General features: G+C 33.3%; 2 protein-coding genes across 2 annotated transcripts; both read left to right on the top strand.

Annotated features, from left to right (window-relative positions):
* Positions 1–672: 672 nt before the first annotated feature.
* Positions 673–9,325, top strand: LOC139495854 (lachesin-like). The gene is made up of 6 exons (XM_071284260.1): positions 673–775; positions 1,586–1,686; positions 1,995–2,066; positions 6,622–6,682; positions 7,940–8,061; positions 9,068–9,325. The coding sequence occupies exons 3-6, from the start codon at positions 2,046–2,048 to the stop codon at positions 9,230–9,232; spliced, it is 369 nt and encodes a 122-aa protein (XP_071140361.1). The 5' UTR covers positions 673–775; positions 1,586–1,686; positions 1,995–2,045; the 3' UTR covers positions 9,233–9,325.
* Positions 9,326–12,817: 3,492 nt separating this feature from the next.
* LOC139495853 (uncharacterized) lies at positions 12,818–22,742 on the top strand. The gene is made up of 8 exons (XM_071284259.1): positions 12,818–12,998; positions 13,445–13,516; positions 18,254–18,359; positions 19,061–19,158; positions 20,286–20,357; positions 20,877–20,961; positions 21,546–21,667; positions 22,521–22,742. Exons 1-8 carry the CDS (start codon positions 12,879–12,881, stop codon positions 22,674–22,676), a joined length of 831 nt encoding a protein of 276 aa, XP_071140360.1. The 5' UTR covers positions 12,818–12,878; the 3' UTR covers positions 22,677–22,742.
* Positions 22,743–23,148: the final 406 nt, after the last annotated feature.

The raw sequence follows: 23,148 nt of genomic DNA, 5'->3' as shown, positions 1-23,148 counted from the left end.
CAATCATTGAAGAGATGTTTGGCTGATATTACATTTGTATTTCCTTGTTAGCCATCACTTGGCGTCCGTCGTCTGTCGTCGTCTGTCGTCGTCTGTCGTCGTAAACTATTTCAAGAATCTTCTCCTCTGAAACTACTAGGCCAAATACTTCCAAACTTTAGCTGAATGTTCCTTAGGGTATCTAGTTTATAAATTGTATCCGAAGTTTTGATCTATCAACAAACATGGTGGCCATTGCTAAAAATAGAACATAGGGGTAAAATGCAGTTTTTGGAATATAACTAAAAAACCAAAGCATTTAGAGCAAATCTTACGAGATAAAATTGTTTATCAGGTCAAAATCTATCTGCCCTGAAATTTTCAGATGAATCGGATAACTGGTTGTTAGGTTGCTGCCCCTGAATTGGTAATTTTAAGGAAATTTTGCTGTTTTGGTTATTATCTTGAATATTATAAAAGATAGAGATAAACTGTAAACAGCAATAATGTTTAGCAAAGTAAGATTTACAAATAAGTCTGCATCACCGAAATGGTCAGTTGACCCCTTTAGGAGTTATTGCCCTTTATAGTCAATTTTTAACCGTTTTTCGTAAATCTTAGTAATCTTTTACAAAAATCTTCTCCTCTGGGACATAAAAATACGATGTTTCAACAGTCATATATTTACAGCAATGCAAGGCAAATCCTGGTAGGTCTGTAGGCGACGTTAACATATGTACAAGATGCTGTAACAATACAGACGTGTGTAATTTGGATCAGCTATGTAGTTCAGAAGGTATTTTGTCTTATGCGCAAACTAACTATCAAATATCTCTTGTTTCATGTAGAAAAATTATTGAAGGAAACTTACATAACTCCAAAAAAATTAGATCGGAAAGTCCCTTATCAAATGGCAAAACCGAAAGTTCAAACTCATCAAACAAATGGAATATAACTGTCATATTCCTGACTTGGTACATGTATTTCCATCAGTAGAAAATAATAAAATAAACCTGGTTTAATAACTAGCTAAACCTCTAACAGTCACAATGATGCAAAAATGCAGACGTTTGTAATTTCGATCAGCATAGTAATTCTATATTGTATTTCCATTTGTATTGAATTGCCACACGTGGAGCAGGATCCACTTATCTTTCAGGAGCACATGCGAACACCCTATGGTCTTTTTACAGAAAAATTGAGGCGGCACGGAACACAGAATCAAAAACTTTAGACTAGGTCAGAACATCCAATAATCATTTCGTTTAATTATTGATGTTTTTAGTAGTTTGATCTTTAAAAAAAACAGTTAATAGTATTCTCACATCCGCAATGTGTGTGTCTACGTCCATTTACTACAGGAAGGCGACATATGTCTCATTAGCAATCAAACCACATCTTATTTTTGAATTAACTGAGAGTAAAACAATAAAAAATACTTACAGGTATAATTTTATTCCGAATTATACAAGATTTTTTAGAGGTCAAGTTGTTAAATTTGTCGATGTTCTTTAAAACGCCTACATGGCTCATTAAGGTTGTGATATAAATGTAAATATTACTTTTCTGTAAAACTAACATTACAAATTGTAGCGCTTTTTTGCAGCGTTTGCTCCAAAGCCAGGACACGTTCTTTGTTTCTCGTGTCCTTATAGTTTAGTACAACCAACTCAGTGTCACAGGATAACACTGTGTGGACAGGACCAGGTAAAATTGTATTCGTCTTTTACCGATAATTGTAGGTATTACATCTTCTCTACTTTTTATCGATCAAGTATTGGGTAAAATTGTGTTGAAAAGATCAGATACTTTTAATTTCATAAACCAGTTGTTGAATCCCAGCCGATATGTGTTTAATGTTACTGACAATTCTATTTACATAGCAAAACGTAACAACTTTGATTTCTAATTTTTTTGATTTGACGCATACCATGTGAGATTATTTTTTTAATATATGACACATTGTTTATGATTTTACTACTTGTTGTATATCATCAACGTTTTGATGTTTCTAGCAATGTTCGATTACTACAACCAGGAATTTACTGAATGAGGAGAGGTATCAAATGGGGTGTTCATCCAACAAGGTTAGTATTGCTCGAGTAGAAACATTTCACAGTGAATTCTGCGTTGCCTATATATAAGAACAAATCGCCTATTCAGAATCTAATGCATTCTGGGTATTATTTTCAAAAGCGTACACCAAAATGTTATGATTGGTGAACAATGTTTTAAACAATGAAAATTCAACCAATGACGTAACGTTATTTCAATTTCGGTGTACAAACAATGGGATTACCCATGCATAGTCCTTGAGATTCTGAAAAAGCGAATTGAGCATTGTATTTATAAATAGCTTGAACTTTGGTCTGGTTGGGGGTGGGAGTCTTTTCTTTACGTATTCTTCAATTTTTTCAGGTTTTATATTTATTCTTAACTTTTTTGCACAGTTTTTTCTATTCTAAAAGATACTGAAAACCCCAATGCAAAACCAAACAAACGATGGCGAAAAAAGCCTGTAATTCAATGATTGTCTTTTTTTGTGTGTCATACTTAATTTTCATTCATTGCTTTGAACATAAATCAGACAGTTGGTTTTCTATTGCAAGCCGTTCTCGTCAAAACTATGTTTAAAGATGTACTTAGGTGAGGTTAGGTAAAAATTACGAAATCAAGAAATTAAAATTGATACTATAAGCTGGTAGAGCATCAATTAAGGATAAAAATACGCTAAAAATATTGATAGGCAATGGACCTCCTTTTCGAGATTTAAAATATGGCGGGAAAAGGATGACTCGGACTTTTACCTTATATTGCATTGGTATAATTTTGGTCTCAAAACAGAAGAAAGAAAATCAAGAATCCCATAAAATTTTGGTAAATGACCTTTCATGAGCTATTCAGTCTTATATGAAAAAAATAAATGGGTGTTATGGGGCAAAATATTTTACATCGTCTTGTATGGGAAAACACCAAGGAGTCCGAACATATAACACAAATTTCAAAACCTCACCGAAGTACATCCTTAAACCATTTTCCGAAAAATTTACACACTGAAAATTACAACAAAGCACAGTGAGATTTAAAAACTTCAAAACACACACTGAGAATTAAAAATTACACACTGAGAATTAAAAATTACACACTGAGAATTAAAAATTACACAATGAGATTTCATAAAGACGCACTGAGATTACAAAAATGAAAAACACACACTGAGAATTGAAAATTACACATTGAGAATTTAAAATTACACACTGAGATTTCAAAAAGACACATTGAGAATAAATAAACTGAAAACACACATTGAGAATTTGAAATTACACACTGAGAATTTAAAATTACACACTGAGAATTTAAAATTACACACTGAGATTTGTGTGCACTTTTTATGCGCACATATCTAATTAGCATACTTAATCTTAATCCATTACAAGCTTAAAACAACTAGGGGACATAACTCGTTAGTCCCTCGATTAGGTTCCAAATTATTTATAAAAAAAGACTAGAAATACAAGAGCAAGAAAAATACCCACTTACTCTTATTACAAAATATAACCAAATGGTGAAAAACTTTATTAAAATTATAAGAAAACATAGGAACAATCTGAAAAAAAACCCAAAGAATGCAAAATTTTTACTCAAGTGTCTATTGTAGCATATAAACGTAACAAAAATAGAAAAGATTACCTTGCGAAATCAGGGTAACAGTTGGAAGACTTTTGAAAAGGGACCCATGCTTAAACGGTTTTAATTTAAAAAAAAAATCCCGATACACTGGTAGTAATGACCTTAATTATAGGCAACAAACTTATGAATATGAGCGATGTTAAGTCTTGAAATTTATTACGAATGTTGGTTGAAGGAATCGCATTTCATTATAATGTCAAGAGTTCTTGGGATCAAGATATTAATCTGTTGAATTATTCATCTCATGAATATTCATAAGTAATTTGCATATTAATCTCAGTGTGTATTTTTGAAATCTCAGTGTGTAATTAACAATTCTCAGTGTGTGTTTTTCAATTTATTTCATCTCAGTGCGTCTTTTTAAAATCTCAGTGTGTAATTTTGAATTCTCAGTGTGTGTTTTTTATTTTTTGAAATCTCAGTGTGTAATTTCGATTTCTCAGTGTGTTATTTTAGGTTTTTAAATCTCAGTGTGTATTTTTTTCGAAAAAAAGGGTTTAAACATAGTTTTGACGAGAACGGCTTGCCATAGTTTTCTCGTTTTTACGTTTGTGGTGCTGCTTTGTGGTATGGGTTTCGTTCATTATTGGAGGCTGTACTGTGACACTAAAAGACTAAGACACGAAAGATACCAACGGGATAGTCAAACTCATAGAATGAAATTCAAAACAGTGTAGCTGTGGCCATTGATTGACACATTAAAATCATCCATTGACTGGGACAATTTACGTGAACGTTTATCTGTAACGACCACTGTTCACGACGTACCTACGATAGACATTTAAACTGTGGGGTCACCAAAGGTTTCTTAACGCCTTTAATTATAAAATAATTCGAAAAATTAATCAGGAATAACCTTTGTGTTTTGATTTATATAATTGATATCAATCAAAATATCGTGTTATTTCTGATTAATTTTTCGAATTACTTTATTTAGGTGTTCAGAACCTTTGGTGACCCCATAGTTTAAGTGTCTTTAAAAAGTACATAGTGAGCATTGGTCGTTACATACAAACGTTCACCTAAATTGTCCCAGTCAATGGATGATTTTAATGTGTCAATCAATGGCCACAGCTACACTGTTTTGAATTTAATTCTAGATTGAAAATAAACTGACAACACCATGGCTAAAATTGAAAATAAACTGACAACTCCATGGCTAGAAGTAAATAGACAAACAGACAATTAATAGTCCAGAAGACACAACATAAAAAACTAAATATTAAGCAACACGAACCCCACCAAAAACAGGGGGTGATCTCAGGTGCTCCGGAAGGGTAAGCAGATCCTGCTCCACATGTGGCACCCGTCGTGTTGCTCATGCTATTACAAATCCGGTAAATAGTCTAATTCGGTAGGTCACATTCGTGAAAAGGGAAGGATATAGTAGTTACGACATAAGGAACATATCCGATATTAACTTACCCGTCATTTTTGGTCACTGAAGGAGATTCGGCTAATGGGTAATAATACCATACCTTATAATATAAACCACTTACACAAAACACTGCTTAAAAAAACAAAGACCGAGCAAAATAGACCCCATCAAAACGTACAAAAACGTGCAGTATATATAATATATCAGGTCAGTAACTTATATAGTAAGGTAGCAGTATTGACTTGATAACACTAACTAGTAGTCATTGCCTAAGTATTGATTCAAATGGTATAGTTGTCTAAACATTTCAAATGTATTAAATCATTATATTTTATATTCCTATTTTGGGTCTCCTGGTTACAAGTATCGGGACTGCCTCACACAATTTATCTCTTACATTTGTATGTCGAAAAAGGTGGAACATATTTAAGCTATTAATGATTAAGTTAGTTGTCATCCGCCAATGCAGTAGCATGGCCTTGTAACAAAATTTGATTGAAATAAAGTGTAAAGAACAGTTTATTCGTCGACTCGTTACTTGGTCTTACCATAGTCTCCCAGCATACATATTCAACCATAGAGGTTTTGGGATGTTCTGATTAAAATGTAATGGCTGTAATGTTCTAGAATTTCATATACGATCTCTACGACGAGTTGCACATATGGAGTAGGATCTATTTACCTTTTTAGAATAGAAGCGATAACCACCAAATTTTAATTTATAATATTTTTTTTTGGAGGGGAAGAGGGTGAGGGTTGTTCAGATTTTAGGTTCTTTGAAATGTTTTGTCGACTGTTGTTAATCTTTTCGTCTTTTCCTCTTTTATCGATGGTTTTGCCAGATGGTCTTTGATTTGACGGGACTTTTTATTTTGACTTGGATATGTTTGTCCTAAGAGCATACCTGATGAAGGTCATTCCGTGAAGATTATCGTGCGCGAAAAAAATCTTTTTATGCTGAAGTTCACATGTCAGAATTCATTATCCCGAAATAACAGTTTAAATTTAGTAAAATATTTTATCTCAACCTACGTGTATACAGCATTGTTTTCAATTCTAGGCGTGTTCTACGTGTATACAGTAATGTTTTTAATTCTAGGCGTGTCCTACGTGTATACATCATTGTTTTTAATTCTAGGCGTGTTCTACGTGTATACAGCAGTGTTTTTAATTCTAGGCGTGTCCTATGTGTATACAGCAATGTTTTTAATTCTAGGCGTGTTCTACGTGTATACAGCAATGTTTTTAATTCTAGGCGCGTACTACGTGTATACAGCATTGTTTTTAATTCTAGGCGTGTCCTACGTGTAAACAGCAGTGTTTTTAATTCTAGGCGTGTCCTATGTGTATACAGCAATGTTTTAATTCTAGGCGTGTCCTACGTGTAAACAGCATTGTTTTTAATTCTAGGCGTGTCCTACATGTATACAGCATTGTTTTGATTCTAGGCGTGTCCTACGTTTATACAGGATTGTTTTTAATTATAGGCGTGTCCTCCGTGTATACAGCATTGTTTTTAATTCTAGGCTTGTCCTACGTGTACATAGTGTATACAGCAATGTTTTTAATTCTAGGCGTGTCAAGCATCAGGTTTATACTGCTGTAACAATCAACTTTGTAACAGACACATTCCAAGTAAGATATTTAATAGAATTATAGGAGCATTAGCTGCCAAATTCATGTTCACCGATTTGACTCAAATTCTTACATTCAACTCAAAACATAATAAAACGCATATCTAAATTATAAAAAATTATAAAATAAACAATTTACGATGCCTGTACTTGATAGTATGTATAAGTTTTTGTGTGTATTTAACACTAGTCTCCTTCTTGTTAATTATCAAGATTCCCTTCAACGTTTCCCGACGGTCATATAACTCGATACATGTATAAACACAAACATTGATACTAATAGATTGCGAACTCGTGCAATTGGATTATTCTAAGTCTGTTTGATTTCATATTATAGGTTAAACAATATGTTAATAATCAGTATAACCTGTATACTATTAGAATGATCGAGTGTTTCTTGGTCGAATCATATCATGCGTTACCTATCTCTAGCTATAGGGATTAATTAGACTTCACATGAAAACTTATTCAATGAGGTCGAATTATTCACTTGCGACTAAATTACTCAATAGCGATGATTATTTGCTTATTTTGACCAAGCTGGATCGAACAGTCTGTTAAAAGCGAATAATTATTTCACTTTTTCACTTTGATATTTGATTTGACCCCAAAAAAGTTTTTTTTTATATCTCGTATCTTATACCCCCAGGTACTTGGAACCAAGTGTCATGTACAAGCAATAGTGAAAACAAGAGGTCATTTGTAAAAACATATCAACATAATAGTAAACAAGCAGATGCTTGGTTGTACGCCCTCTCCTGATTTGGAGTGTTGAATCTTTAGTTTTCTATTTATCCTTTTGTTTATTTATATCGCCATGCCTCTGCTTCTTCCAGTTTTCTATGTTTTACCTATCTATCATAGGATCATCACCCAACACTGGTTAATTTTTTTCGAATCTGATAAAAAAAAATCAATTCGGAAAAAAAAATATGTTTGATTCTTATATGCTTTTAATTTTAGATAACATTGATAATTTTAGTTTACTATTTATCGTCTTACTATTATTTTTTTGTTATTATTATTTTCACATTGATATACATGTAGTTAAACCGGGTACCCTGCTTACAATGTTATTCTTCTTCTTTCCTATGTATGTGCTTTTCATCTGAAGAACACCAAATATTGGATATTATTTTCGAAATAAGAAAACAATCCAATTGAATAAAAGTCATACTACTTAGTGTCTTATTATTATGGGTGTGTTTGATTTTGTGTTTGCTTGGGTTTTTTTCTTTTCGTTTTTACATTATTATAGCAAAACCAATTATCGTAAATCCAACCTCCAATCAGCATATCCAAGTAAAATACCATACAGATGTAAGGATAACGTGTATAGCCACCGGATATCCGGTACCAACCATTGGATATGAGTTCCTGGTAGGTGCACATTTAGAATGAATTATAACAAAAATACTGATTTCCAAGGCAAATAAAAAACGGGGAGTCCAAAAACAACCGTTATTGATAAACAAAACCAGAAAGCTATTAATATATGTCTGACTTGGTACAGGCATTTTCTGAAGAAAATGGTTGGGGTTCAATCTATTTTTATTTAAGTGCATGACATAAAAAAAATAAAGAAGAAGATGTTGTATGTTTTTCAATGATACAATTATCTATCAGACACAAAATGACATAGAAGTTCAAGTAAAAGGTATAGGAGATCAAAATATAGATTGATTGAAATCATTGTTGTTTGTCGTACGTCCAGTGGCAAATACTTCATGCATGTTCAGGAACAGAACAAATTATAATTACATACATAAGAAGATCCTGCAAAAGGGGATGAACACCGGATGATTGACAAGAAATTTCAATTGATTCTGGAAAGTAACAGGTATTGTATACAGATAGATATTAAGATTTGTAATACAATTTTTTCTCTCAACACGAGACATTGGAATTAATGTTCCCAATATAACCGGACGTTACTGCGCATTTAACATCCGGCATAGCCAAACGGACGACTAACTTAAGCAGGTGTACCTGTCGGTTTGGGACAGAAGACCCACGAGATAACCTAATATAAAAAAGAAGATTTGGTATGATTGCCAATGAGACAACTCTCCACAAGAGACCAAAATGACACAGTAATGTCGATTCCATAGTCATCTCTTTGGGTTTCGAAAAATGGATCTAGTATAGATACCGGGTTTGTTAATGCGCTCGACCGCAGACATTTAAATTTCCATGTGAAATATTTGAAATATTTTTGTAATTGTCTTCATTAATTATATAATAGAAATGAAACAGTACCCTGATCAAATTTCAAATACAAGTATAAAATTGACGTCATTGACCTTGACGTACAAAAAGGAACGGGCAGTGAAAGATATGAACAGCGATCTTAAAGCGTATTGATTCTTTTTCAATTTCTTTATAGCATACTATCCCTTTCCCAACCAATTTTGCAAGGGAGAACGACAACACTCTGTTGATTTCTAACTATAATAAAGAAAACGACGGCAGTTACCACTGTTATGCAGTTAATACCATTGGTACAGCGAAAGTTGAATTTACAATTCACGGGACTGACACCACGAAGTAGTTTCACAAGACAGCAACGTTTTACTTCATGTGTTCGGTGTTATTAGAAAAAAGTTTGTTCAATCAATTTTGTATAAAAATTTACGATATCTAACGCACTGTATTGATTATTACATGACAGTATCACCGCAACCAAACAACCTTTAATCTTTATAATAACATACCAAACCAACCATAAAATTACGTTAACATAACAAACCTCTATTAACATACCAAAACAACCATAACACTATAATGATCCAAATAATTACTAAGCAACCTACAAAGAATTCCTCTAAAAGTCAATGGTAGGGATATTTTTAACTTGCAGTAATGTTAGAATTTTTTGCGTCGTGTTGGCGACCTTAATATAGTGAGATAGAGAAAAGCAATGCAAATGCTCCTTTGCTTTTTCTGTAATTTTGCTGTACTTGTTCTAATGTTGTATCATGATTTGATACCCCATATCCTTTGGTGTTCTATTGAATCTTTAATGATGCATTTGAATACAAAACAACTTTAACATTCTAATGATATACCGAACTATTTTCAAAGATACATTGTAGTTGTTGTGGGCAATGTGTTCAGTGTAGGTTCATTCAATCTTTAAAATGATAGTTGTCTGTTCATATGAATCCGCGGAGAAGCGAGGTATACCCTTGTATCAGTGAGAATATAATCAAACGGCATAAATAGCCTCAGACTCAGAAATAACCAATCAAAATATCGGATATGGAGTTTGGATCACAAACAGTAAATGTGAACATAAAAAAAACATAATGTACTGTATCAGTATAATATATATTATAAAAAAACGAATTCAAAATAATGATACACAGTAATAAATCAAAGAACGTGCTTACATTCATTTCAAAGAAATCAAAAATACAAAACCTGCCGACATAAAATAAAAGCCTGCGGAGAAAATATTTTCGTGATCCTTATTTACAGTTTGAATGCAGTCAGCTTTTCGTGCACTGCCCAAATGTTTGCTTGCTTTTACAACCCTTTCGAAATCCTTTTCCTTTACTGACGCACATTTCAAACCCTAGATCTGGAACTGTATTTATTTTCAAGTTGCTTAAGACCTCAACCAGCGCATTTTCCTTGAGATCTACGGACAAAAAATTAATATAACACATTCTTCTGGTTTTTATCTATTATCATTTGTAAAAAGCCTGTTCATTCAAAAACAATGGTTTACTCAGTTCGTTTATTAAGATAACACATTCCTTAACATTTCATGGTTTTCCACTATGCGTGACTGAATGAGGTAAATATAAGGTCTGGTATTGCGCAATAGATTCCGTACATAGTTTTGTATATAGATACACATGACCTTTTCACATAGTACATCTTAGACTTGTATCTTTATATAGTATAGTTAGTCTAAATTTACCATTGAAATTATCTAACCTACTGCATGCATGAAAATTTGTAGACAAACATACTGGTTTTTTTTTTTTTAAATCAAGACGATATTTAATGAGTATCCATGCAAAGACACAAAACAGAAAGTGTATCACTAGACTTGAAAGTTAACTGCATAAAAATCAAATTTAATATCATTATATACACATATCCACATTAATGGGTCTGTCGATGCCTGTATCTCGGCACTACCCAGGTCATGTTTTTTTTTCTCTTCAAAATCGAAATACATAGAACCTGCAAAAGTGACCAAACTAAAGTTTATGGTTTGTTTATGGTATATGTTTGCACAATTTCTACATAAAATTGAGAAAGGAAATGGGGAATGTGACAACAACCCGACCATAGAGCAGACAACAGCCGAAGGCTACCAATGGGTCTTCAATGTAGCGAGAAACTTTTTCGAGAAAAAACAGTACTGATTTTTTTAAATAAAAAAATTGTCAATGCAAAAAAAAGGTGGTGCTTAACTTTTGGCGAACTGTATATGTACAATGTACTGATAAATTGTTGTGAATTTAAAGTTGAACTGATAAGGATAGTCATGAATGTTCGTTATAATTCTCGTTTTGTCATAATTGTGTGTGTGCTTATATCAGGCAAGTTTAATTAAAGTATATTTTATGTATGTATTATTGTCATTTTGTTTATTTTCTTTGGTTACATCTTTTGACATCAGACTCGGACTTCTCTTGAACTGAATTTTAATGTGCGTATTGTTATGCGTTTACTTTTCTACATTGGTTAGAGGTATAGGGGGGGGGGGGGGGGGGGTTGAGATCTCACAAACATGTTTAACCCCGCCGCATTTTTGCGCCTGTCCCAAGTCAGGAGCCTCTGGCCTTTGTTAGTTTGTATTATTTTAATTTTAGTTTCTTGTGTACAATTTGGAAATTAGTATGGCGTTCATTATCACTGGACTAGTATATATTTGTTTAGGGGCCAGCTGAAGGACGCCTCCTGGTGCGGGAATTTCTCGCTACATTGAAGACCTGTTGGTGACCCTCTGCTGTTGTTTTTTATTTGGTCGGGTTGTTGTCTCTTTGACACATTCCCCATTTCCATTCTCAATTTTATTTATTTACTCAAAGTAAAATAGATTTTGAACATCAGTAAATCATACTTCTGAGGTCGGCTCTGAACTACAGTATGTAACAACACAATGACAATATGAGCACGAAAAATACAACAATTTACTATAATAAAAGTGTGTTATGAACGCCAATGAGTCAACTTTCCACAAGAGACCAAATGAAACACAAATTTAAATCCACTAGTCACTGTTTGGTCTTCAACAATGAGCAATGCCCGTACCGCATATATAGTCTGCTATACTAGCCTTTTTCAAGCTCATCTTAGAAACTTCAAATGTGTAAAATTTTCAATAACTAAATCGGAAACTAGAACTCTGTCCTAGTGAAGAGAAGTTACAAAAGAATTATAGTACGTTATGTTCTTATTCAATACTTTAAACGAACATAAAGCATTTATAAAGTTAAACTCAATACCGTTATTTTGTTATCAGCTCGCCCCGACAGCACAGAAAGCTTATTTTATTATAAACAATAATGACAATTCTAGACTTTCTTATTATATTTTTAGAGCTAAAATTCTAGCATGAAGTTATCATGATTGATATAACTTAAACCGGTAATAACTTACCGATTGTCTAATCAAATTAAACATAAACATGTTTTGATTTCAACACACGTGCTAAAAGTAAACTAATACACGTGTTCCCGAGTAACTTTCATAAATACATTATCATCATAAACAAACACTGACAAATGTGACAGCTACTTTCAAAACTTCTGTGGCATGACTGGTACATTTGTCTAATTGGCAATCATACAGTACAAAATTTGGTTGAATGAAATATGTTTTAAAATACAACGTTTGTTTTCATCACTCTATATTTCATCTCATTTTTTCAGAAGAAAAATACACATCTAAAATAAATAAAATTATACGTGAGGTCCATAGCGAATATTTCAAACATATGAATAAAGACTATGCAAATTCATGTTGCTTATGTGATTACAAATCCGGTAAATAGTCTAATTCGGTAGGTCATATTCATGAAAGGGAAGGGGATTGTAGTTACGACGTAAGGGTCGACACACAGTGCAACAAGTAATGAGTAGCTGTTTCTATAGCACCATATAAACAAAGTCTACTGAAGAAAAACAACTAATACCATAAGTTTAAAAAAATGTATACGTCGTTATTTGGTGCACATGTTAAACATTTCTACATGTTTTTTAATAGGAACAGCATCATTAACATGTTTGTCCTGTTCTGATAACTTAGCTCAGCCACATGATTGTAATCGTGTAACTCGATGTGGAAATCACAAGGTATGTGATATTTGTAAATGATTAGTACAACTTTATCCCATCAATGCTTTACTTTAGGTAGTGACCAGAAGTTTGTGGTTAATTACGTATATATGTGGGGACTATGCATTAAAAATGAAATAAAAAAATATCTTCTAGGCACTTATAAACTAATTTCTTACTTACTTGATTAGGAAATTGAATGCGAATGCACGCTTTAATAAATGACAGTCCTTTTAAAATTAATTGACTGTTGCGAGCTGTTTGTACTTCTGTATACGCTGTTTTGATCATTTTATTTTAATCAGGAGAGCTATTATCTGGAATTGTCAATAGTCGCACAAGCGTCAAAAATCCTGGAATTGGAATATAAATGCACGTTAGCGTTCGTTTCAATGAGTCATTGACGAGATTTGATCATGATCTTGCATATTTTGTTTTAAACTTTTTTACCTATTTCTTTTCAGAAATGTTTTACAGACAAATTTGTAACAGAGGATAACCATTCCTATTTCAAAGTCGGATGCAGAGATGAAAATGTGAGATGTACAAAGTCTTTCTCTTAGATTCAGTATTAGTGGATCATATTGCAAACAAGATTTTATGAATGAATTTTCTACTTGCCACCTGATACTTTACATATAGGATTTATCTCCCTTTGACTGTTCAGACTTGCAAAAAATTAAAGCACCTTGATGACCCTCATCTCAATCATATAATCATATTCACCCAGACAAATGCGCCACCCTATCAAATTGGTCATTATATCAAATTACCATAGAAAAAATACTAAGTGGGGAGATATTTCTCAGGTTTTAAGTAGAAAATTCATTCATAAAATCTGAACTAGATGTTCAAATTTTGAGTTTCATTTCATTCATTTTCTACTTACTACCTAAAACTTTACATAAATAATTAGATTACAAAGCCTTACCTTCCATTGGAGGTCGGGTAATTTTTTTGTGGCTTAAATTGTCTTTTTACTTAAAAACTTTCACATCCACATTTCTAAAGTAAAATTTAGCAAAAGTTGTATCATTCGACCAGTCTGCCGATTCAAGAATACTGTTCATGCTTGCTCCATTAAAAAGAGCCCATAATGGTCCAATCGCTCTAGTGGAATGTGCATTCACTTTAAAATCATCTTCTCCATAGGCCATTTTAATCGTATTTACAATCCATCTTGCAATGGTCTGTGAAGAAACAGGTTTAAAAGTTTTCACTAGGGATTAAATCAGGTTGCCTTCATCTTTTCTCACTTTCTCAATAGTCTTTAAACAGATGGCAATAGCTTTTGGATCAAATTTCTTTCTGTCTTTAAAACATTATACAAAAATGTTTAAACCATAATGACAACCCCGGTCTTAAAAAAGTAATACCTCTACTTTTAACATTGACAAAGCCCTCTCCAATCTTTAGCGTTTGATGGTCTCAGCATCTCTTGAACGTCGTGATTGCTGTAAGAAAAATAACTTTGTAAATTCACATTTAATCTCAGGTTCACGTAAAGGTTCAAAAGGTGAGTTTTGTAACATGTCTAGAACTTTATGCAAATCCCATTAATGTATTAATTTCACTTTTGGTGTTCTTGAATTGAATTACCCTTTAAAAATTTAATAATATAAGTATGTTGACCAATGGGTATATTGTCAATAGGTGATAAAAGTGATGAGAGCATTGATCTATATCCCACAATTATTATAGTGCGATATTGTAAACCTGATGTATACAAAGATGTAAGAAAATCTGCACAATCTGTTAGATTTGCTGTATAGGAATCTTTTTCCTCTCACTACACCAGCAATTAAACTTTTTGTTTTAGCTTGTGTAATCTTGTTTTGTACTAGCTTTAAAGGATGCTCTGAGTAGCTTTCTTGTGTCTCAAGAAAACCCTTTATCTCTGAAATCTCGGTTGATAGCAGCCGTGTTGTTAACTTGAAAACTTCTGTGTTTCGTTGATAAATTTGTGTTTTTGGTTGATGTAGAAGATTTGTTTAGTCAAGGAATGTTTATTGGTTTTGCTATTGACTTTTGTAAACGTTCTATGTACCAATTTCTTCTTTGCCACAGTGAAGCTATTAGTATACAGTTATAAACAGACATTTGTACTGACTCATGTGTTTCAGAACTTTTGGTATGAGGCAAATTAGTGGACACGCATATGCCCACATGTTATCCCACGAAATTCTCAAAGCATCTACCGCTAGGGCCTTGTAATGTGATTATCTCCCGATGCAAACAAGTCGATCATTGAATTCCCCCATATTGAAAAAAATGTTTCAACCACTTGATCGGTCAGTGTCTATTCTGTTGTAAAATATAAAACCGCTGTGTTGTCTTTTATTGTCTGACACACAAATTGACAAAGTATCTAAATTCCCGTGATTTAGCTGCTCATCAGCAGATTTCAGTGGTAATATTGGTCTGCGAGCTGCACTACATGCCTCGTCTGTGATCGTTACAGTTTCTGACCTAGCAACCCCCCCCCCCCCCCCCCCTTCAGGTTCCGTATGACTTTCAATTGCCAAAATGTACACAAGTTTACTTAACTTTTCATTTAAAGATGAATACTGTTGCTCTTGCTCAGCAAACTTAGCATTCATACGACCTTCTTAGATAGGAACATCGTCTCTTGTCTTTGAATACCTTTACCTACCGCTACCGTGTTTTGTTTCTTTTCGTCCGCCATGTTGGAAGTTTCCGACATAACAGAAGCGCTTTCTTTGTCTGCTACAATATCAGAGCCTTCACTTCTAATTCTGACACGTTTTTATGAAATCTTGAAACAACAGAAGTTGTTCAAGAACGTCTAAACCGTTTGCGCAGAAAATAAAACTGATTTGATATCATGCGTCTTGGTGACTATGATTATATGATTGAGATGAGTGTCATTAAGGCGCTTTAATTATTTGAGAGTCTGAACAGTGAAAGGGAGATAAATCCTATATGTAAAGTATCAGGTGGTAAGTAGAAAATGAATGAAATGAAATGCCATGCATACAAAATCAACACGTTCCGAGTACTTTTGTCAATGTTATTCCATATTATTTGTTTTTTTTGAAAATTGTAAGTCCAGTGGCTTTTTTAGGTTTCTATTCTTATTGTGTTTCGTGTGACTTTTGGGCTCTGAATATCAAAGGGTTCTTAATCGTAAATTTAACGAGGCAGATCAAAGGCACAATTCTAACCGGATACAGGTGCAAACTTAATTATCCTGCTCAGTTAAACAGATCCCACAGGGAAGGATTTAAGTGCCAGTCGAAAGCAGACCACGGGATGATCATATTGAAACATTTTGGTTGGTAAATGAAAGTCTAACTGACATCATGTAGTAGGTCAAAAGACATCTTCGGAGCCACGAGTTACGATCCACTTCCCTTCCCTCTACCTTTGGCATATTAAGCCAACATTTGAAATAACACTGTTGCACCTTCTATCGGTACATTAAAGTCACGCCCATTCCGATAACATGGTAAATTAGGAAACGAAAATATACGTTGACATTTATGCATTTGTGCAAGAAACATATACATGAACTTCTATTAGTTGGTTAAAACATTCAAATTGTCACTTAATATAGTCATATGTTTGGGGATGTAAAGTCTTGTTGCACAATAAGCACGTGATAGTTGTTCACATACACTTTCTAAATTTTCACATGGTCATGGTAGAGGCGCTTTTTGATTACAACCAATAAAAATTACATTGGGTCTCCGAAATTCTATATAAGTCCTCCACGGATGGAGAGGAGGGAAGGGGATCGTGACCCTTGGCTAGCGAAGATGGTCAAAAGGACATTTTCGTGGTAATTAGGACCTTTTCATATAACTTTCATCTGGTGCAGAAAAATTGGTACCGTTAATGTTATCACTACCACTGGGTCGATGCCTCTGCTGGTGGACTGAAAGTCCCCGAGGGTATCACATGCCCATTAGCCAGTACTTCGGTACTGGCATGAAAATACGGATTTTTTTTGTGTTATTAAAATTTGCTGTTACAAAATGTTAGAAATTGTACTAAATTAAGGAATGTATCTCCCTCATGCAAAGCTCTGATTCCTTTCACGTATTTGACTATACTTTTTGGTCCTTAAGAATTATAGCTCTTCATCTTTTATATAAGTTTTGGATTTCAAATATTTTGGCCACCACCATCACTGAAGAGACATGTATTGTCGAAATGCACATCTGGTGCAAAAAAATTGGTACCGTTAATGTTATCACTACCACTGGGTCGATGCCTCTACTGGTGGACTGTAAGTCCCCGAGGGTATCACATGCCCATTAGCCAGTACTTCGGTACTGGCATTAAAATACAGATTTTTTTTTGTGTTGTTAAAATTTGCTGTTACAAAATGTTAGAAATTGTTATAAATTAAGGAATGTATCTCCCTCATGCAAAGCTCTGATTCCTTTCACGGATTTGACTATACTTTTTTGACCTTTAGGATTATAGCTCTTCATCTTTTATATAAGTTTTGGATTTCAAATGTTTTGGCCACGAGCATCACTGAAGAGACATGTATTGTCGAAATGCGCATCTGGTGCAGAAAAATTGGTACCGTTAATGTTATTACATTTGTGTATTGCTGAAGACCGTATTTTTACTTCTAGTTAGAAAATGCCAAGTTGTACTGGTAACACTGCAAATGACAATAATCAGTTAAAACCATAGCGCACATTTATTTACAATTATGGGTCAGTGTACGATCAACAACAATACACAAAGTCCATACCGTATAGAAAGTTGTAAAAACTCCCGAAAAAAAATGTGCTATTCTTCAACAGAGAAAAACAATTGACCAATTTATACTACAAATATAAACGAAACAAATCTATGACAGACAGCAACCTACAACTACCATTAAAGTGAGAGGGTTAGCGCTATAGAACCAGGTTTAATCCACCATTTTCTACATTTGAAAATGCCTGTACCAAGTCAGGAATATGACAGTTCTTGTCCATTCGTTTTTGATGCGTTTTGTTTTTTGATTTTGCCATGTGATTATGGACTTTCCAAATTGATTTTCCTCTGAGTTCAGTATTTTTGTGATTTTACTTTTCATTTTAGACACATACAGAATATTGCAGGGTTAAACATGCCATTGGTCTTTTGGTGTGTATATGTCTGTGTGAACATAATATTATCATTAACCTCTTGCTTGAAATTCATATAGATGCCCTCTTTTTTTGGGCCCGATTTTTTTCAACAACTTGATTGTAGACTGAAAAGTGTTTTGCTTCACTTGATATCTGTTTATATAATTTTAATTTCAGGTGTGTGTCAGCCCCGTTGCCGTTGGACGACGAAGGGACATACATGTGTGTTCAGATTGTTGTAATTCTACTTTATGTAATGCTGACCAACACTGTGGATCCCGAGGTAGATTTTTTAAACCAACTTATTTTTTCGGCTACTTTATTTTCTTTCCTAAAGCCCTTTATTATACCATTTTCCGGCAGTTTACTTTCGCGATTCAAAAAATAACTTTAGGTAATTAGGTTAAAAAAAAACTATAAGTTTAAAATATCGATTTGTTTCTAATCTCGAAAGTAGCAAAAATAAATTGCCCGCGAATATTAGTTGGTTTACATTATTATTCCGCTCAAAATATCATCGAATTGTTAGGTCCGTGTATAATGTGCCTACTCATGATCACTTGTTTATTTAAAAAGGGAACGTTCCCTCATTATTTTATCCTGTCATAGGTTCTTCTCATTTGGTACTTCGGTTCGGCTATAAAAAAGAAAAAGGCAAATAGACAAGCAATAGTACACAAAACATAGCATAGAAAAATCAAGAATAAGCATCACGAACCCCACCAAAAACTGAAGTGATCTCAGGTGTTCCGGAAAGGTAAGCAGATCCTGCGAAACGTAATAATTTTTGTTTGCTGTTGTTGAATATTTTCCGGGTACTTGCTCTGCTATTTTGATTGACTGAGTATTGGTGTTTTACACCTTTTTCAATTCCCTTAGCTATTTCAGGTAAGTTTACTTTCATTCCAATTTTATGTAATGCAAATGACAACATCCCGACAAAAGAGCAAAACACCGTATATATAATTACAATAACTGTTTCAGGCATCAATCTTCGAGGTGGACACTTGTGTTACAATTGCCAGACTGGAACACTCAGACCGGATGATTGCAATACTATAACCCTGTGTTCTGGTCAACAGGTAATCAAACCAGCATTTTGATGGGTTCATGTTATATATTTTCGTTTTTCCCATGACAATGTATTCCTCACTAAGTTTGTTTGTAGATTTCGCCATTCGTGTAAATTTCGATATAACTTATTTGTATAGTATTGTCAAATCGGGTAGCTAATTTTTAACCTTAAACTTATAATTCGTTTTATTCAATAGCAATTTAATATTTCCCACAGAAAGTAACAAAAGTTAGCGTGCAATAAATCTTCAAAATTCATGACGTTATCAACGACAAAATGTTAGTTTAAACCAATTTTTACTTTCAAATACTATATTGATATACAACAAAAGGGTTATTGCATGAATATTGGGGAATATTGTCCCTCGTAGAATATAAAATTCTACTCGGGACAATATTCCCTAATATCCATGCAATGACCCTATATTATTCCTGGAAATAATAAGAAATAAATATAGCGGGTGCCTTGAGTAATGATCTGTATCGTTTGGATTTGAGAAAGTTGGTTGAAAGGTAAATCTAAACTACTACAGATAGAGACGGTGACCGCTCTAAAATTTAGCTGCAACTCCTCTGAAACCATACAAAGTCAGATGTATTTGTCATGTTTGTGATTTGGAGTTAAAATGTTTTGTTGTGTACTTCCTAAATTTGACTTTGAAACAATCTTTATTTCTACAGAAGATGCAAATTTTTGAGAAACTATCTCAATCAGGAAAACGTTATTTTTAAGTTTTTCATACACTTCCGCGCATGCTCAGTCGACGTACTGCCCGCGAATTAAAATAATTTTGGTGTTCAACACTTGCCCATATGTTCAACTATTTCGATGGCATCTTCTAGTAAAGAAAAATAATTCTAACAAACACACCTTATAAAAAAAAATTTCATATAAGAGAAACAATTAACAGACCAACTGTCTACTATTTAACTAATAATACTGTTATATTACTGAACATCAAACTTAAGCCGATTCTTTTTTTTTTCTCTGTGAGAGAGATAATCGTCTATATATATATAATTGTTCACCTTCCGAGTATTCTTATTAGCATTTTTTTTTTATTATTAGTTTCATTTAACGGAATTAATATTCCAGGATTGAGGCAAATATTTACACTCTATTCATCTTTTTCAGACCTGTCAAATTCAAAATATTTCAACAATTTTTGGAGAAAGTCGATGGCAATCAGGTTGTCAAGAAAACACGGTATGAACGTAAAAGGTCTGGGCGTGGTTTTGAATGTAAAATGGTCTGGCTGTTGTTTACAGAATAGAGAAAAAATGGACAAAAAAAATATTAATAAGCAAAAAATAAAAAAGAGAATACTGAGGAGCAAACGAATATAATAACAGTTGTGAAAACTTAAAGAATTAGGTGATAAAAATATAAAAAAAGTAATCCTGTAGATAACAACTAAACCTTATCATTCTAGAAGTTAGATGATTTTCAGAATGAAAAGAGTGCAGTGTGGCAAAAACCGTTCCTATGACACATATATACTGGTTAATCAAATCATGATAGTATTTGTTTAACTGTTGAATTTAGAATCAGATAAGCCGAGATGGATTACTAGAATTGTAACTTCTACTTAAAAACTAGGATTTTTTTTTTTTTCTTTAATAGGCCAACTTCGGTTTACTCAGTTAATTGTTGCAAGCGTTCGCTAATGTTCAGATATCATTGAATCATATTTTCGCACCTATTTTAGTTTTCTTCTTTTTTTAGAATTGCTTGCCCAACAATAGCTCATTCGCATGTATAAATCATTGTTGTAACAATAATTTATGTAATAACCAGTGTCCTATACCAAGTGAGTTTTATGCAGACTTCTAAACTGTAAGATATGTCCAGTGGTTGCATGTCTATGTTATGGCATTTAAAATGGGTGTAAAATCGAAACAGCAATTATAAGGTAAAACGTCTAACGTGTAGTGATCCAAGGAATGAACCAAGACGAATATTGATCAAGACGTCAACATTTAACAAAATGTAATACACTGATAAAACCTTGTGACGAAAAAGATTAGTTAGACCGTTTTTTTATTCAAAGAGGTAACGTTGATTCTATAGCTTGACTTATTACGTTATGCTCAATGTTAAAACTCCAGAAGGTAGCTTTTATAACTGGTGTTAATCATTGTTGAAGGCCATACGATGATCTATAACCCTCTTTATTTGAACTGTAGGATACTTGTAAAATAAAACCAAAAACTATCGATTCACGTTTGAAAGATAGATAATTGAATAAATACGTTTAGCTAAAGTTGCTTGAAGAGTTGTCATGTTGACGCTGGTGGCAAGCTATCTTATTGGCAACTATATACCACATCTCCTTATTGTATAAAGTAAAAGAAATTTAATATGCAAAACTGAATGCATTTTTTTTCGTTCCAGCAAGCCCACCAAAAATTGTAAATATAACCTGGACACCAGATCCTATACATTATGGTGACGATGTATCTTTGTCTTGCATAACGACGGGAAATCCTCATCCGAAAACGGAATTTCTATTTCTGGTATTTATACTCATCGTTATATAGAAGTGTATAAGCGCCACATTTGCCTTTTTTTTTTGTATTTCAAACAAAGAAACAAATGTGTGTCGCTAATCGCTTTCGTACATCGTTATTTTTTATTTACTGTAGTTTTTTGTTTAACCCATTACGTTTGTTGATATTGAACTTTTGTTTCAGGTAGGCACCATTAATAAGTAAACATAAACAAAATATTTATACACGGGACCAGCAAAAAAGCATATTAGGTTCATTTTTTGTCCGGTAATGCTGACGCTTAGAATAAAACAGGACAATTATGCATAATACTATTTTGTTTTTCCATCTCAAATTTATTTATGTTTGCATTAGTAAGATCGACACATAATTTGTTGAAATTTTTCTTCAAGACTGCATTACATTCGTCATGTTTATAACAGTTTTATAAATGAAGTTTCCACCGAGTTTTACTGGCCCGGCCTGACGGGTGGCATTAATGTAACAAGATCTGCTTACTTTTGCAAGAATGTCTAAACTTGTCAGCTGCATATCTTTAACAGAGGACTTAATTTCATATTATTTCGATATGTGGTATGATTGCCAATGAGAAAGTATATATCAAGACCAAACGTATGTGAACAATAAAAAGTCGACGCTAAGTCTTCAATAATGTGCAAAACTTTTATCGTACGGGAGTTATGAAAGGCATCGGGACGACCACATTTTGAACAATTCAATCGAGAAAAACCAACGACCCGGTCGCAGCAATACTGTTGTTCAGTTTTGAAATTAATTGTTAAAAGATAATGATAAATTGTTTTTAAAAAGTTGCTTTTCAACGTTGAGTAACAGAACATATACTATAAACTTATTTCAGCACAGCGGAGACGTAAATAATCTGGTGGCATCTCCAAGTTCTGGAATCCTTAAAATTACCAAGTTCAGTCGCAACAATGAGGGCTTATACAGATGTGTAGCTACCAACATACATGGACATGATCAAATACAGTTTAGAATAAACGGCATTATGTAGTGCATATCATATTGCAACCTCCCAATCAGTTCAAGTATTATTCTGGTAATAAAAGAATAAATTTTGTGCCTAACATTATTATTTCAATTCACATATTCATGCTAGTTTTATTCAGTGATTGGCTATTATTTACGTTGAATCTATTGAACCATAAAATCTTCTGGTTCAATAAATTCAAAATAAATAATTGTCATTCATTTTAAATAAATTTCTATTAAAAATAAGGCTCAAAGAACTTTTTATATTATTTATATATTAACAATAACAACTTCAGAGTGGGCGTGTTGCCATAAAAATTGACACAATTGGAAATATAACTAATACTTTTAACCAATCAGAAGACAGTTAATCCACCAAATTTATTTATTTCTGAATAAAAGAAAAATGTGGGTTATACGACAAAAAATAGAAATGCTTGGACACAGATAGACCGATTGGTATCTCATACGGGTTATGGGACAATGAGACGCAA

The sequence above is a fragment of the Mytilus edulis genome, chromosome 11, assembly GCF_963676685.1.
Source record: "Mytilus edulis chromosome 11, xbMytEdul2.2, whole genome shotgun sequence".
NCBI classification, from domain to species: domain Eukaryota; kingdom Metazoa; phylum Mollusca; class Bivalvia; order Mytilida; family Mytilidae; genus Mytilus; species Mytilus edulis.
This window is presented reverse-complemented; position numbering and strand designations above follow the sequence as displayed.

Excerpts from the sequence above, each read along its gene's own strand:
- LOC139495854 (XM_071284260.1), top strand. The coding sequence starts at position 2,046 with ATGGGGTGTTCATCCAACAAG. Across the intron at positions 2,067-6,621 it reads TGGGGTGTTCATCCAACAAG|GCGTGTCAAGCATCAGGTTT; the intron begins GTTAGTATTGCT and ends TTTTAATTCTAG. Across the intron at positions 6,683-7,939 it reads TTGTAACAGACACATTCCAA|CAAAACCAATTATCGTAAAT; the intron begins GTAAGATATTTA and ends ACATTATTATAG.
- LOC139495853 (XM_071284259.1), top strand. The coding sequence starts at position 12,879 with ATGTTAAACATTTCTACATGTTTTTTAATAGGAACAGCATCATTAACA. Across the intron at positions 12,999-13,444 it reads CTCGATGTGGAAATCACAAG|AAATGTTTTACAGACAAATT; the intron begins GTATGTGATATT and ends ATTTCTTTTCAG. Across the intron at positions 20,962-21,545 it reads TAACCAGTGTCCTATACCAA|CAAGCCCACCAAAAATTGTA; the intron begins GTGAGTTTTATG and ends TTTTCGTTCCAG.